We start from the raw sequence: 12674 nt of genomic DNA, 5'->3' as shown, positions 1-12674 counted from the left end.
GAAAACATTCAACTTTTGAGGTCAAGCTTTTATGGCACAGTAGGTCCTATACTATATTATGGTCTTGTTTTGTTTAATAAAAATAAATTTTATATACAAGCAACATCAATAGCATTCCTCAGTGGACACTTGTAAGTCCACTAAGGTGACTCACAAGAAGTACCCACCCCAGGAGGTGGGACTCGGCACCCACCCTGGAAGATGCAGTAATGGCATAATAGTTCATAAATGTATGGATGGATTACTACACAGTAGCTCTGCAAGTGTCCAATATTGAGAAGTCACTGAGGAATGCTATCAATGTTGCTTGCAGTCTCGTAGAATGAGCTAGCACCCTATGAGGGGTTATATCTGCCCTGCACTGGAAGGGGTTAACCTCATACTGTGGGCTGAGGAAGCCATGCCCCCTCACCCTTGCATGCTCCAATTGGAACCACAGTATAAAAGGGAGCAGCCCAGCTCAGTCTGGGCTGACTGCTGAGGAGAGAGGCTGCCTGTTGCAAGCTCCTATTTGGGAGCTGCTGAAGCCCCAGACTGCAGAGGTCAGGTGAGCTGAGACCCAGGCAAATACCAGGCTTCCTACAGAAGCCGTAAGGACCAGGAGTCCTCAGGAGCTTAGCCTGCCAACTGCCCTGGAGGAACAGAGGGCCTACGGATTACGGAGCAGGTAGGAAGTAGCTCCTGGGGACTAGACATTGATCTGGTTATGGAACTGGGAACAGGGTCAGCATGTTTCGGACAGATCCCCACTGACCCAGTGGTGGAAACTCTCATTGCTGATAGGGCCCTGGGCTGGGACCCGGTGGAGTTGGGAGGGGCTGGGTCTCCCTACCCCAGCTGCCAACTCACCCCAGGTGATGGCCCACCCTCTTCTTGGCTGCTAGGCTCTGCTGCCCTGTGCGGAAGGGCGGTCCTACCGGCTCTGGCCACTAGGGCCATACTGCCCGTAATCCAAGGACCATCACCCTGACAGAGTATATCCCTTTGTGACAGACCCACTGAGGAGGTGTAGCTGAAGCTATTTCACATGCAGTCTTCATACAGGATGTTATCTCTGAAGAGACTGCTTGACCCTTTGTGCGATTTGCATATGACACAAGCAGATGAGGTGAAGCAAGAAATGGAGAATTGTGCGAAAGAATTTGCAACTCGTACAGTCCTTTTGTGGATGTTATTGCTACCAGGAACAGTTTTCTGACACAAAAGGGAAAGGAACAAGATGCCAAGGGCTGATCCGGAGGTCCCATCAAAGCCGCTAGGACTGAGTTATGGTCCTATAGAGGAATCAGCTGTCAGATTGGAGGATGGAGACAAAGAAGCCCTTCTAAGAATCTTGCTAGCGTGGCCCTGGAGAAGACCAATCTTCCATGAATGGGGGATGAAATGCCGATATCACTGCCAAATTCACTGTCAATGAGCTAAGTACAAGTCCTGACGACTGAAGGTGCACCAGATACTCTAAGATGTCCTGCACTGAGGCCAGCATCGGCTGAATTCCACAGGTCAGTGACCACACTGAAAACCACTTCCATTTCGCAAACTGGGCCATTCTGGTAAAGGCCTTTCTACTGTTGAGTAGGATCTGTTGAACAGCCACCGAACACCCTCTTCCTCCTCATTTAGCCATGAAGCAGCTTCGCCATAAGATGTAAGGTGTCACCATGATTCTCTGTGAGATGGTCAGGATGGAGAAGGCAGCGTATGGGAAGCTGAATTCACAGTGTGAGAAAGTCAGAGAACCAGCATGGGACTTGGACATGCCGGGGTAATGAGAATTAACTTGGCCCAATCTGCTTTCAGCTTGAGGATGACCTGTGGGATGATCAGGATCGGGGGGGAAAGCATACACAAGAGCTGAATGCCAGCTGAAAAGGAAAGCATCACACTGAGGCCCTGTCATGAGCAGAACAAATGACCTTTCCTGTTGCCCCTTGTAGCAAACTGACCGTTGGCATGCCCCAAGCTGTGAAAATGACCTGGAGAATTACTGTCTTCAGAGACCACTTGTGACTCAGGGAAAAATTTCTGCCAAGGTGGTCTGCAAGATGATTCTGGACCCTAGGCAAGTGGTCTGCTATAGGAGTATACTCTCCTTGATGCAGGACTGACACAAACTGATTGCGCCATGGGAGAGCATCCTGGGGCATGCTCCCCATGGCTTGTTCACAGAATACATCATGGAGGTATTGTCAGTAAGTGTATGGATCACTAATATGGTCCAGAAAAGTGTGGTATGCATTGGCGCAGTGCTCCAGCATGTTGATATGCAGTGAAGACTCCTGCTCTGACCACCCACCTCGAACTATCAGCAACCCCCAGTTTGCTACCCAACCCATAAGGGAAGCATCAGTGACAACAGACCTGTTAGGTAAGTGCCGGACGAAGGGAACACCCTGGCAAAACATGCTCTGGACACATCCACCACTGCAGGGAGTCCAGGACCAGTTGAGGAAGACAGACCAATCTGTCCAGGGGGTGAAGAGTCATACAGTAAACTGTCATGAGCCACATTTGGAGTAGGCAAAGATGCAGCCTTGCAAACTGGACCATCTGTGTGCAAGAGTACATACAGACCAAGAGCCTTAGGCATATCCGAGCTAAGGCTGAGACTGCACACTGAGGCTAAAGTGGAGAATAGCCTGAAAACAGTCGATTGGCTGAAATGCTCTCTAACTTAAAGAGTCTAAGGCCCCATGAACTCAGTTTTCTGAGTCGGAACCAAAACTGACTTTCTGGTGTTTAAGATGAGACCCAGAGGGTCGAGCAAGGGCAGTGTAGCATTGACATGAGCAAGATCTTCCTTGTTGTGACTACCCCTCAGTAACCAGCCTTCCAGATACTGGAAGGTGTGGATTCCTTTCTTCCTGAGATATGCTATCACGATGATCATGTATTTAGTAAAAACCCAAAGGGCAGAAGAGAGGACCAATGGAAGCACCATGTACTAAAAATGGCAAAACTGCCACAGGATAGTAGGTATCCGGAGGTCCAGAGCAGCAAACCAGTCCTTCTTGGACAACATAGGGAGAATAGTCAATAGACTGACTACTCAGAACCTCATGTATCTGATGTTTGTTGAGGCCACAAAGGTCAAGATGGGTCTTACTCTTTCCTTGGATTTGGACACCAGAAGTGACCCTGGTGTACTGGTGGAACCTCCTCCTGTGCTCCCTAAGCCAGTAGTGAGAAACTTGCGCCCGGAACAGTATCTTATGAGAGGGGTCCCTGAAAAGGAACAGGGTGGAAGCGTGAGGGGAGTGATGGAGAGGAACTGGATAGCACAGCCTGATCTGATGTTGCTTAGGACCCTGCTGTCGGTGGTGAGTGAGCCCCAAGCATTGTGAAAGCAGGCCAGCCTGTGCCCAAATAGAGTAGAGGGGGAGAAAGTAGCAGTGACTGGAATACTGCTCTGGACCAACAAGTCAAAATGGGTGCCGGGAGGGCATGTGGACTGTCCGAACCCAGGACCTGACTGTCTTGTCCTAGAGCAGTGATTCTCAAACTTCATTGCACCATGACCCCCTTCTGACAACAAAAATTACTACACAATCCCCGAAGGTGGGACCGAAGCCTGAGCCCCACCACCCTAGGTGGGGGTGACAAAGTCAAAGCTCAAGCCTCACTACCCCAAGCTGGGGTTGGGAGGACAAAGCCGAAGCCCAGGGCTTCAGCCCCGGCAAGAGGCCTGTAACCTGAGCCCTGCAGCCCAGGGCTGAAGCCCTTGGCTCGGCTTCGGCCCCAGGTGGTAGGGCTTGGGGTTCGGCCCTGGGCGCCTGCAAGTCTAACAGCAGCCCTGACGATTGCACACGCTGGTGGTGCAGAGGCCCCATGACAGTAGTCAACAGTGGTGGCAGCGGCAGCAGCAGGAATATCGTCCGCAGCACATATTTGAGCAGCCTCTGCCGCCCCGAGATAATGCGACTACCCCAGAAAAGTAGGGTTGCGACCCACTTTGGGGTCCCAACCTACAGTTCGAGAACCCCTGTCCTAGAGGATCTATGCTCTTTCCTGGCGTAGTCGCATTATCTCGGGGAGGGAAAGGCTCCTCAAATACATGCTGCTGTCGCTGTTGACTACCATAGTGGGGCCTCTGCACCACCAGCATGTACAGGACTCTAGGGTGGTGTCCGAGTCCTTGACGGAATGCGGAGTCTTGTCCGTCTTTCCCACAACAGTGCTGGGCCACGGAAGGGCAAATTCTCTGTGGCCTGCTGCACATGAGGAGCAATGCCTGAATTCTAAAGCCAGGAAGCTCTTCTCAAGGCCATCACTCTGGCCAAACTATCTGCGACATCCAGCATGGACTGCAGTGAAGTCTTAGCCACCAAGCAGACTTCGGTGACAAATGCCCAAAATTCCTCTCTCGATGTTTTGGGCAGCTGGTCTGCAAATTTAGAGATAGCCGGCCAGTTCACAAAGTCATACTTGGGACAGCAATGCCTGCTGGTTAGCTATCCGCCTTTGCAAGGAAAAGGAAGTATAAATCATCAGGTCCATTTGTTTAGAGTCTTTATCCTTGGGAATGGACTGACCACTGCCCTGCCAGGCTCTTTGTTCACCGCAGTTACAACCAGGGAATCTGGGGCCGGATGGGAGTATAAACCCTCAAATCCCTGCACTGGAATGAAGTAGCAGTTTTCCATGTAACTTTCTGCAAGTGGTAACGAAGCTGGCATGCTCCAGAGGACTTTTGCAGGCTCAAGGAGCGCATCATTAACAGGGAGGGCAGACAGCTGCAGGATATCCAATAACTTGTGAGTGTTCTCTTGCAGGAACTCTGCTTGAATACCCAGGAGAGCAGCCACACATTGCTAAGGTCCTGGTACATCCTGAAATCCTCCAGTACCAAAGGGGAGGAAGAACCAGGCACTACTGAATTGCCTGGGAACAAAGATGAAATGGTTAACTCCACGAGGGCTGGATCATGCTTCAGAACTGATGGAGCTGCAAGGAATGACTCTGGTGGCTCCACGAGGGAAAGGCTCACCAGTGCCTGGGCCAGTGCCAGATTGATGGTCACTGCCACAGACCTGGTTGATGATCTCACCTTCAAGCAAGATGAGGAGTGGGACTTCTGCAGGAAGGAGCATCCCACACATTCATGGAGGCCACTGGCATGGATAGGGCATAGGTGGCCAGTAGGTGCCAGGCCAGGGCCCCTCAGCCCGACCGCGAGACAAGCACCAATCCTGGTACCCATAGCGCTCCATGAACAGCCCCTGATGCAGGTCAGGCGATGGAGAGTGAGAGGAAGATGGTTCCAATCTGGACACCAAAGAGTTCTGGCCTTCAGGTGGAGCCTGAAAGCCGAAAGGTGGAGCCAGCCCTGAGTGTGTGAGCAACTGGTCTGACTAATTCGTAGCCCAGCATGATGAGGGAGTTGGTTCTGATGTTGGACACCGTACCAGTGGCACCAAGTATGCTACCAAGTATGCTTCCGGAGTTGGAAGCTGTGTCAACCCTAAAGTTGGCAGCGGTACCGAGCTAACTGATGGAAGCTATGTTTAGCTGTAAATGAACACATTTTCACGGTTATATTAACCAATGAGAATGTACCTTTATTTAGAAAGTAACTGAAGTACAGGTGGAAAAGTTGATTTAAAATTGATTATTTAAATCAAGGCTTTTCACTTGGTGATTTAAATCAGTGATTTAAATAGCCTTGATTTAAATTAACCCACCTTACTTTCCTTTAGAGGTTTTTCGATGCATTAATATAGAGAGCATGATTTAAGCACTAACAATGGCAAAACTGTCATGACTCCTGATCCCCTCCTTATTGGTTGTTTTGTGATGATGCTCAAGCTTAATCCTAATAGAGAGAGCTTCAGAACCTTTCTGAAGTTAGCCATGAATTCAACAATGAGGTTCAACTTGCAATCTGGCTCCTTCCTTCGGGGCTGCTGGAATTAAGAAGCTGTTTCAGACAACAAATCTACTTGTGTTGCACAGTGAAAAAATAGATATTTAAATTTCAGTCTTTATCTCTGATACAACACCACCCACGTCAATCACCATGTATCTTGTAAAGTCAACTACTCAGCTTGAACACAACAGTAGCAGCAGGAAATTGCACCGGGTGTGCAAAAATGTGTATCTGTGATGGAGATCAGGAAGGAGCCATTTAGTTTACTACCATGGTCTGTAACTATACACTTGACTAGCAGTGCTGGCAAATCAAACATTCTCCTCTTGGTTCCTGGCCTGCCAAACTCTTCACACCTGACTCCTATTGTGACAATGTTTAAATGACAGAACTCCTGAACAGACCCATTCTCCCATATATCACTTCTTTCAAGTCTTAAATGCTTCTCAGGCAACATTCAGTAGAGCACAGCAGAGTAGGGCTGGCAGCTTAATAGCAATATGATGCTTTGCCACCTGGGGGAAATGTTGCCCCTGCCATCTGAAGTTTGGTACAAGTAACAATTCACACTTGTGTACAGACTGTGCTTTAAGACACATCCCTGAGCAAGAGGTGGTGTGCAGCTATACTACCCCTGGGATTGTCTCTCAAGCTACTACAGTCCCTCCCAGATTTCCGGATATGTGTCTCTATCTGTCAACACCTTAGAAAATGCAGTGGCCTGCTCCCCCAGTGCGGGAGGGGCAGAGTGCAATGATTCCACCTCCACGCTTCCCCCTTTTGGGTGTATGCTCCAGGGGCTGCATGAACATAAGGTCTGGGATTGTGACAGGCCTTTGCGTGTGAAGGTGTGGAGGCTCCCTTGAGCAATCCCTGCCTTGCGTGCTCACAAAATGGCCAATCCAATAGCTGTGCTTAGGCAGACTTCTTAAATTCTCCCAGCAGCACAGCTTCCCTACTGCTAACAATGATGGAAGTGCTAATGTAGACCAGATGCTGTACCTCTGTATTATCTAGTCCTGCTTAAAGAATTGCTAAACTTTCTCAGTGCAGACAAGGCAAACCGGACCCTTGACATCACCCCGCAGCAACCTCAACTAATTATAGTTGCCAACTGTGTCCACATATCTATTCAGGGGACACCATCATAGGGCCTAATCACAGCCACACTATCAGAGGCTCATTCACCTGCACATCTACCAATGTGATATATGCCATCATGTGCCAGCAACGCTTTTCTGCCATGTACATTGGCCAAATTGGACAGTCTCTGCGTAAAAGAATAAATGGACACAAATCAGATGTCAAGAATTGTAACATTCAAAAACCAGTTGGAGAACACTTCAATCTCTCTGGTCACTCGATTACAGACCTAAAAGTTGCAATTCTTCAACAAAAAACCTTCAAAAACAGACTCCAACGAGAGACTGTTGAATTGGAATTAATTTGTAAACTGGATACAATTAACTTAGGCTTGAATAAAGACTGGGAGTGGATGTGTCATTACACAAAGTAAAACTATATCCCCATGTTTATTTCCCCCCTTACTGTTCCTCACACGTTCTTGTCAACTGCTGGAAATGGTCCACCTTGATTATCACTACAAAAGGCTCCCCCCCCATCTGCTGCTCTCCTGCTGGTAATAGCTCACCTTAAGTGATCACTCTCGTTACAGTGTGTATGTTAATACCCATTGTTTCATGTTCTCTATGTATATAAATCTCCTCACTGTATTTTCCACAGTATGCATCCGATGAAGTGAGCTGTAGCTCACGAAAGCTTATGCTCAAATCAATTGGTTAGTCTGTAAGGTGCCACAAGTACTCCTTTTCTTTTTGCGAATACAGACTAACACGGCTGCTACTCTGATAGAAGAAAAGAGCACCACCGTAAGCTTCTAACATACCATTGGTTAAACTATTATATTTCCCCATGGCAGAAACCCAGTAGAGCACAACATGAGTAGAGCCATTTAAAAATGTACAGTATCAAAAAATCAGAGCCAGAAATAGTGACCAGCTGATAGGCACTGAATTCTTCCAAGGCAACTCTGAATCCTCTTTCCCCTATAGTGTGTGAGTTAGCATGCAGTGGACACTCTTTCACCTTACCACTCTTCAGGACTTACCCCTTTTTAGTCATCCAGTGAAGCTGCTCCCTTTTCAATGGAGATTACGTTCTCTTTCAAATAGGGAGCAAAATAAGCAAATGCTCCTCCCCCTCCCACAATACCATTCTATAGTTTGAATCCCAAAAGAGTAGCAGCTCTAGCCACATAAAATGTTAACAGGAAAGAACTACGGAAGAAGTTGTACTACTTATTGTCAGAGTGCCCTTACCATGAAGAGATCAAATTCCTCTTCACGCCGTGCAATCATCTGATTCAGAGTCTCGTCATCAGGAACTTCATCTTCTTCCTAGTGACAGAGAGAAAAAGATTTATGGACTTGCAAAGCAGTGGCTGCTCTGATGCATCCGTTCTCACCAGGTCAGGGCTGCCGTGACCTTCCTTCTCCCTGAGGATGACACATGAAAAACACTCAAATCAAAACTAAAACTGAAAGCCTCTAGCTGATAGGCCACTCTGAGGAAACAGAGGTTTGACTTCATCAAAGATGCAGGTGGGACTTATTACCATCTTCATAAGTGTAGTATGAAGAAATGAGCAATTGTGCAATCAGGAAATTTTGGTTTGTGGTTTTCCTGGATCACAAGCACAGCTCGTCGTCAGCTCATTTTTTCAGTTAATGTATACATTTCCATTTTGCTAATGTACAATATTCTCTTCATGGACTCCCCAGAGATGCCACTTCTCTCCCATGCTATCTTTGCTGCCTTAGCAAGGCTGAAGGAGGAGAATCCTAACATAACAGTACTAATCACAGAAAGGAACTGGACAAGCTTTGTTTCTTTAACCCAATGCCCCATCACAAGCTCTAACTTTCAGTTTTGCCTTCTGCTACTTGACAAAGATGTTCCTTTATAGAAACGTACAAAAAAACCTCAAACACTGTTCACTGGCAAAATAAATCTAGAATCTAGTATTCCATTCAAAATGGTCTGCTTCTGTACAGTAGAATGTACATGTTTCAGCATGATCAGGCTCTACAGTGCTCAGTCTTCTCTCTAAATATATTTATTGTTGTGAAAGGTGTTGGTGTTCTAAGGCCACTTACTGGCTGACAAGTCTCCACATCAGAACTGGCAACTTTAACAGCAGTCTCAGAGGAGAGGCCACAGACTGAACAGGCCTGGAGCCCAAACTACCCTCTTACAGATGAAGATGGGGCCTCAGAGTTAAGCCGGAAGAACGTTCGCAGAGCACTGCGACGGAAGCTTGAACTGCCCTGCCCAAGCTATACCTGTTCTCCAGAGAAAGGACGTCATTCTCAAGAGCTGTCAACATGGTAGCTTTCAAAAGTGGTATGTTTAAAAATATAAAACTATGTTTACACCTTTATGCACTTTCATGGCTGAGCTAGTAACAACTGCATAGTTCCTTCAACAGGAAGCAGGTGCAATTTCCTTCACAGACCTTGGAAATGCCAGTGTTTAATCCAATGGCATTGCTATAAAAAATTTGTGCATTTAGCAACAACGCTTCCAGTCACAGTTTCCATCTGCAACATCCAGAACAAGGACACTAGCACAGATATACACACTTGTACTGAATGTTAGTTTCGCCTACAATGTCACAGATTGGAAAATGAAGCTAGGAAATACTGTTTGATTCCAACCCGTGATCTTAAACAGCTTTAAGATATTTCCTGCAGCTGGGAACTGCAAACTGTGGCCACTCGGAGCTGTGGGGGGGCCATGCCTGCATACAGTCAACGTAAACAAAATATCTCACGGCCCACCAGCGGATTACCCTGATGGGCCGTGTGCCGAAGGTTGCCGACCTGTTCTAGGCACAAAACCTAAAAGCACCACTGCCCATGGAAATTGCCTCCCTAAGCAAGGAAGTATTAACAGGCAATAAAAAGCATCCCTTCTGCCATTATATATCCACATCTCTCAAATTTATGTTCTTTAAATCAACAGTAAAGTGAGCCATGCACTATAGTGAATAGGGCCACAGAAGTAAAGGGGCAAATAAAATACAAAATAGCTATGGTGGTAAATTTAGGGATACCATTAATAGACAATTACCACACACACCGAGCACAGTGCTTCTGCTGCAACTTAGAAAGGATCCCACATATAGATGCTAAGTGTGCTTAGCACTGGGAATATGAATTAGGTCACTCAAATACATTAAGAAATTGCTTGGTATTTGCATTTTATTAAGTCTGCAAATCCATATCTGCAAGACAAAATGGTTCTGGTGTTAACTATCATCTATATGCAAGACTTCCCCCCCCCCCCCTTTGGTAGTCTCTGTTGAAATAGGAAAATGTCTTTTTTTCATTAAATGTTTCTAGGTAGTTCTAATGGGAGATATGGTGACCAATACAGTGCATGTTGCCCAGTGGCTTCCATTCTCACCTCAATTGCAGTCACTCATAACTTTCCAAAACTTTAATCTTTTGGTCTGAAGTTCTCCATGCTTATTCTCTGCATAAAGGGAACTGTTAGTGGAAAGTCTGAGCAATTTGGGTGGCGGAGGAAGGGGGAGAAAAGAGATGTTTGAGAGTTGGAAAAAAAAATAAAAATCACAAAACGCAAAACAAAAAACCCAACCATACACACAAACAAACCCCTACGTTAAGAGAAATATAAAGTTGCATAGTTAAGCACTCAAACTCAGGATCTACCAAAGACAAACCTTAACTCTGCTTCCACATGTATATGTTACAATAGTTTTGAATTCTACAATGACACACTATTTCTCAAAGTTTTGTTTAATTTTATTGTAGTTTCTCCCGCCATGTCCACAGATATACAGAACCACAAGATGGTCCAGGTATATTCTGTGATGACAGAAAAAGAATCCATGAAAGTGATTTATATGAGAAATATACAGTAAATGGTACTTATCCAACATATGCTACATTTTGCTGGAAGTTTTCCAAGGATGAGATGTTCAATGCCCTGTTTCTAGGAATTCTCAGACTACATCTCATCCCAGTCCTGTCAACACTTAGGCACGTGTGTAATTTTATGCATGGGAGGAGTGCCATTGAGTTTAATATATTTCAGACCGTGAAAGTTGTTGTATGAATATATTTAGTAAATTTTGAGAAACAGTATGTAATCATATAATTCAAGTCCATACTTAAATGAATATGCACAAGTGGCAGACTTTAAGTTGTGTACATAAACTTCAGCATTTCCTGACTTTTGAGTGTTTAATGATACAACCTTATGGTCACTTGGTATATTTTTATGGTAGCATTTTGGGAATGATCCTTGTTAAAATTTTGGGAATGATCCTTGATTAAATACAGTTAAGATCAATATTTTAAAAGATTATTACACACTGACTGAGAAATGCAGGAAGTTTAATGCTTGCTGTGACATAAGCCAATTCATTATGCCACGGTATTGACTTTGGGGGGCGGTCTGAGATTTGTACTCACAAGGAAACATTCAGTACCAGCTTAAAAGGAGAAAAAGCTAAAGTTGATGTCCTACCCAAATGTTATTTTCTAAATCAGTGGTTTTCAATCTTTTTTCATTTGTAGACCCCCTAAAGAAATTTCAGCTGGAGGTGCAGACCCTTTGGAAATTCAACCTGTGGTCCACAGACCCCTACCATAGAAGTCTTAGACTGAAAACTGACCTGACAGCATTTAACTATAAATGTTGCACATGCTTTGCATAGTGTTTGACGCAGCGTGAGAAAGGGCACTAAGCTGTGAGCATCTATGGTAATGACAACACTCCTGGGTTTTGACCTGTAGGTGGGGGTATTCACATACTTTTGATTGACTAGAAAAATGGAATGTCTTTTCTGGGATCTGAAACTTTATTTTCATACGTCACCTTTCACAGACACCTTAGAGATAGCCTGCAGACCCCCAGGGGTCCGCTGACCACAGGTTGAAAACCACTGTTCTAAGCACTTGCACAACGACTTCTGTTAAGTATTGGACTGTAGTTTGGGCTCTTATTAAAACATCCATTCCCTGTACATTTTCCAGATATTACAGTAACAGTGTGGCAGGACGGCATCCACAGAGCATGCCTTCTCGTAGCACAGCATAGCCCTGCAGGCATGCCAACCTCAGTGTCCTCTTGCTTTTCCCAAATAACTTGTTTGCAGCCAAAAGCGTTTAAACTAGTATTTCCCTTCCTAGGGTTCCATTCACTGAGACTTTATAAATATACAGTTTCCTTTGGCCCCTGGGGCCCAAACCCTCCTCCCCCATTAAGATATTCCACAGCCCTCCCTTCTGGGGCTGTACAATGTTTCAAGCCAGCTTCCCCAGCCCACAGTACCCAGGTTCCAGCTCTGCTTCCTGGAGCTTCTCTTCTCTCTCCCCCAGAGTCAACTAGCAGCTGGGTTTTTAGCATGTCCAGGAGGTAGCTCCCTGATCACCACCTAGCCACCATTCACCAGCTTGTCTGTTGATCCCTTAAACACCTATTCCCATGTCAGGGAACAGGATGGACTAGTCCTGACCCCCTTATTCTTTAAAGGGGCCAGACTATATTTTGTTACATCAGATTATCATTTTCCTTCTTAATTATGTTAATACAAGGAAAGACAATTTACTGTTTTGCCCCCCACTTCATCTTCTTTTTTAATTGTGAATTGATCTGAACTATTCCTTCAAGTATTTTTCTCATTATGATAACATACATATCTACATTATGGACTCTGGTAACTACTTCTCAGTCAGTTCTTTTTCTAAGGCTTCCA

The 12674-nt window shown here is 45.7% G+C and overlaps 1 protein-coding gene across 3 annotated transcripts in view; it reads right to left on the bottom strand.

The window, feature by feature from the left end:
• The window catches only part of SMARCA2 (SWI/SNF related BAF chromatin remodeling complex subunit ATPase 2), a 187193-nt gene that overhangs the window by 56967 nt on the left and 117552 nt on the right, over positions 1-12674 (bottom strand). For all 3 annotated transcript variants that reach the window (XM_048849469.2, XM_048849471.2, XM_048849470.2), the window contains exon 27: positions 8206-8283. In XM_048849469.2, coding sequence (XP_048705426.1) covers positions 8206-8283 — 78 coding nt within the window. The remainder of the gene's footprint in view (positions 1-8205; positions 8284-12674) is intronic.

Source organism: Caretta caretta, chromosome 5 (genome assembly GCF_965140235.1).
Source record: "Caretta caretta isolate rCarCar2 chromosome 5, rCarCar1.hap1, whole genome shotgun sequence".
Classification (NCBI taxonomy): Eukaryota; Metazoa; Chordata; order Testudines; family Cheloniidae; genus Caretta; species Caretta caretta.
Note: the sequence above shows the minus strand (reverse complement) of the source record. Positions and strands in the feature narration are given on the sequence as shown.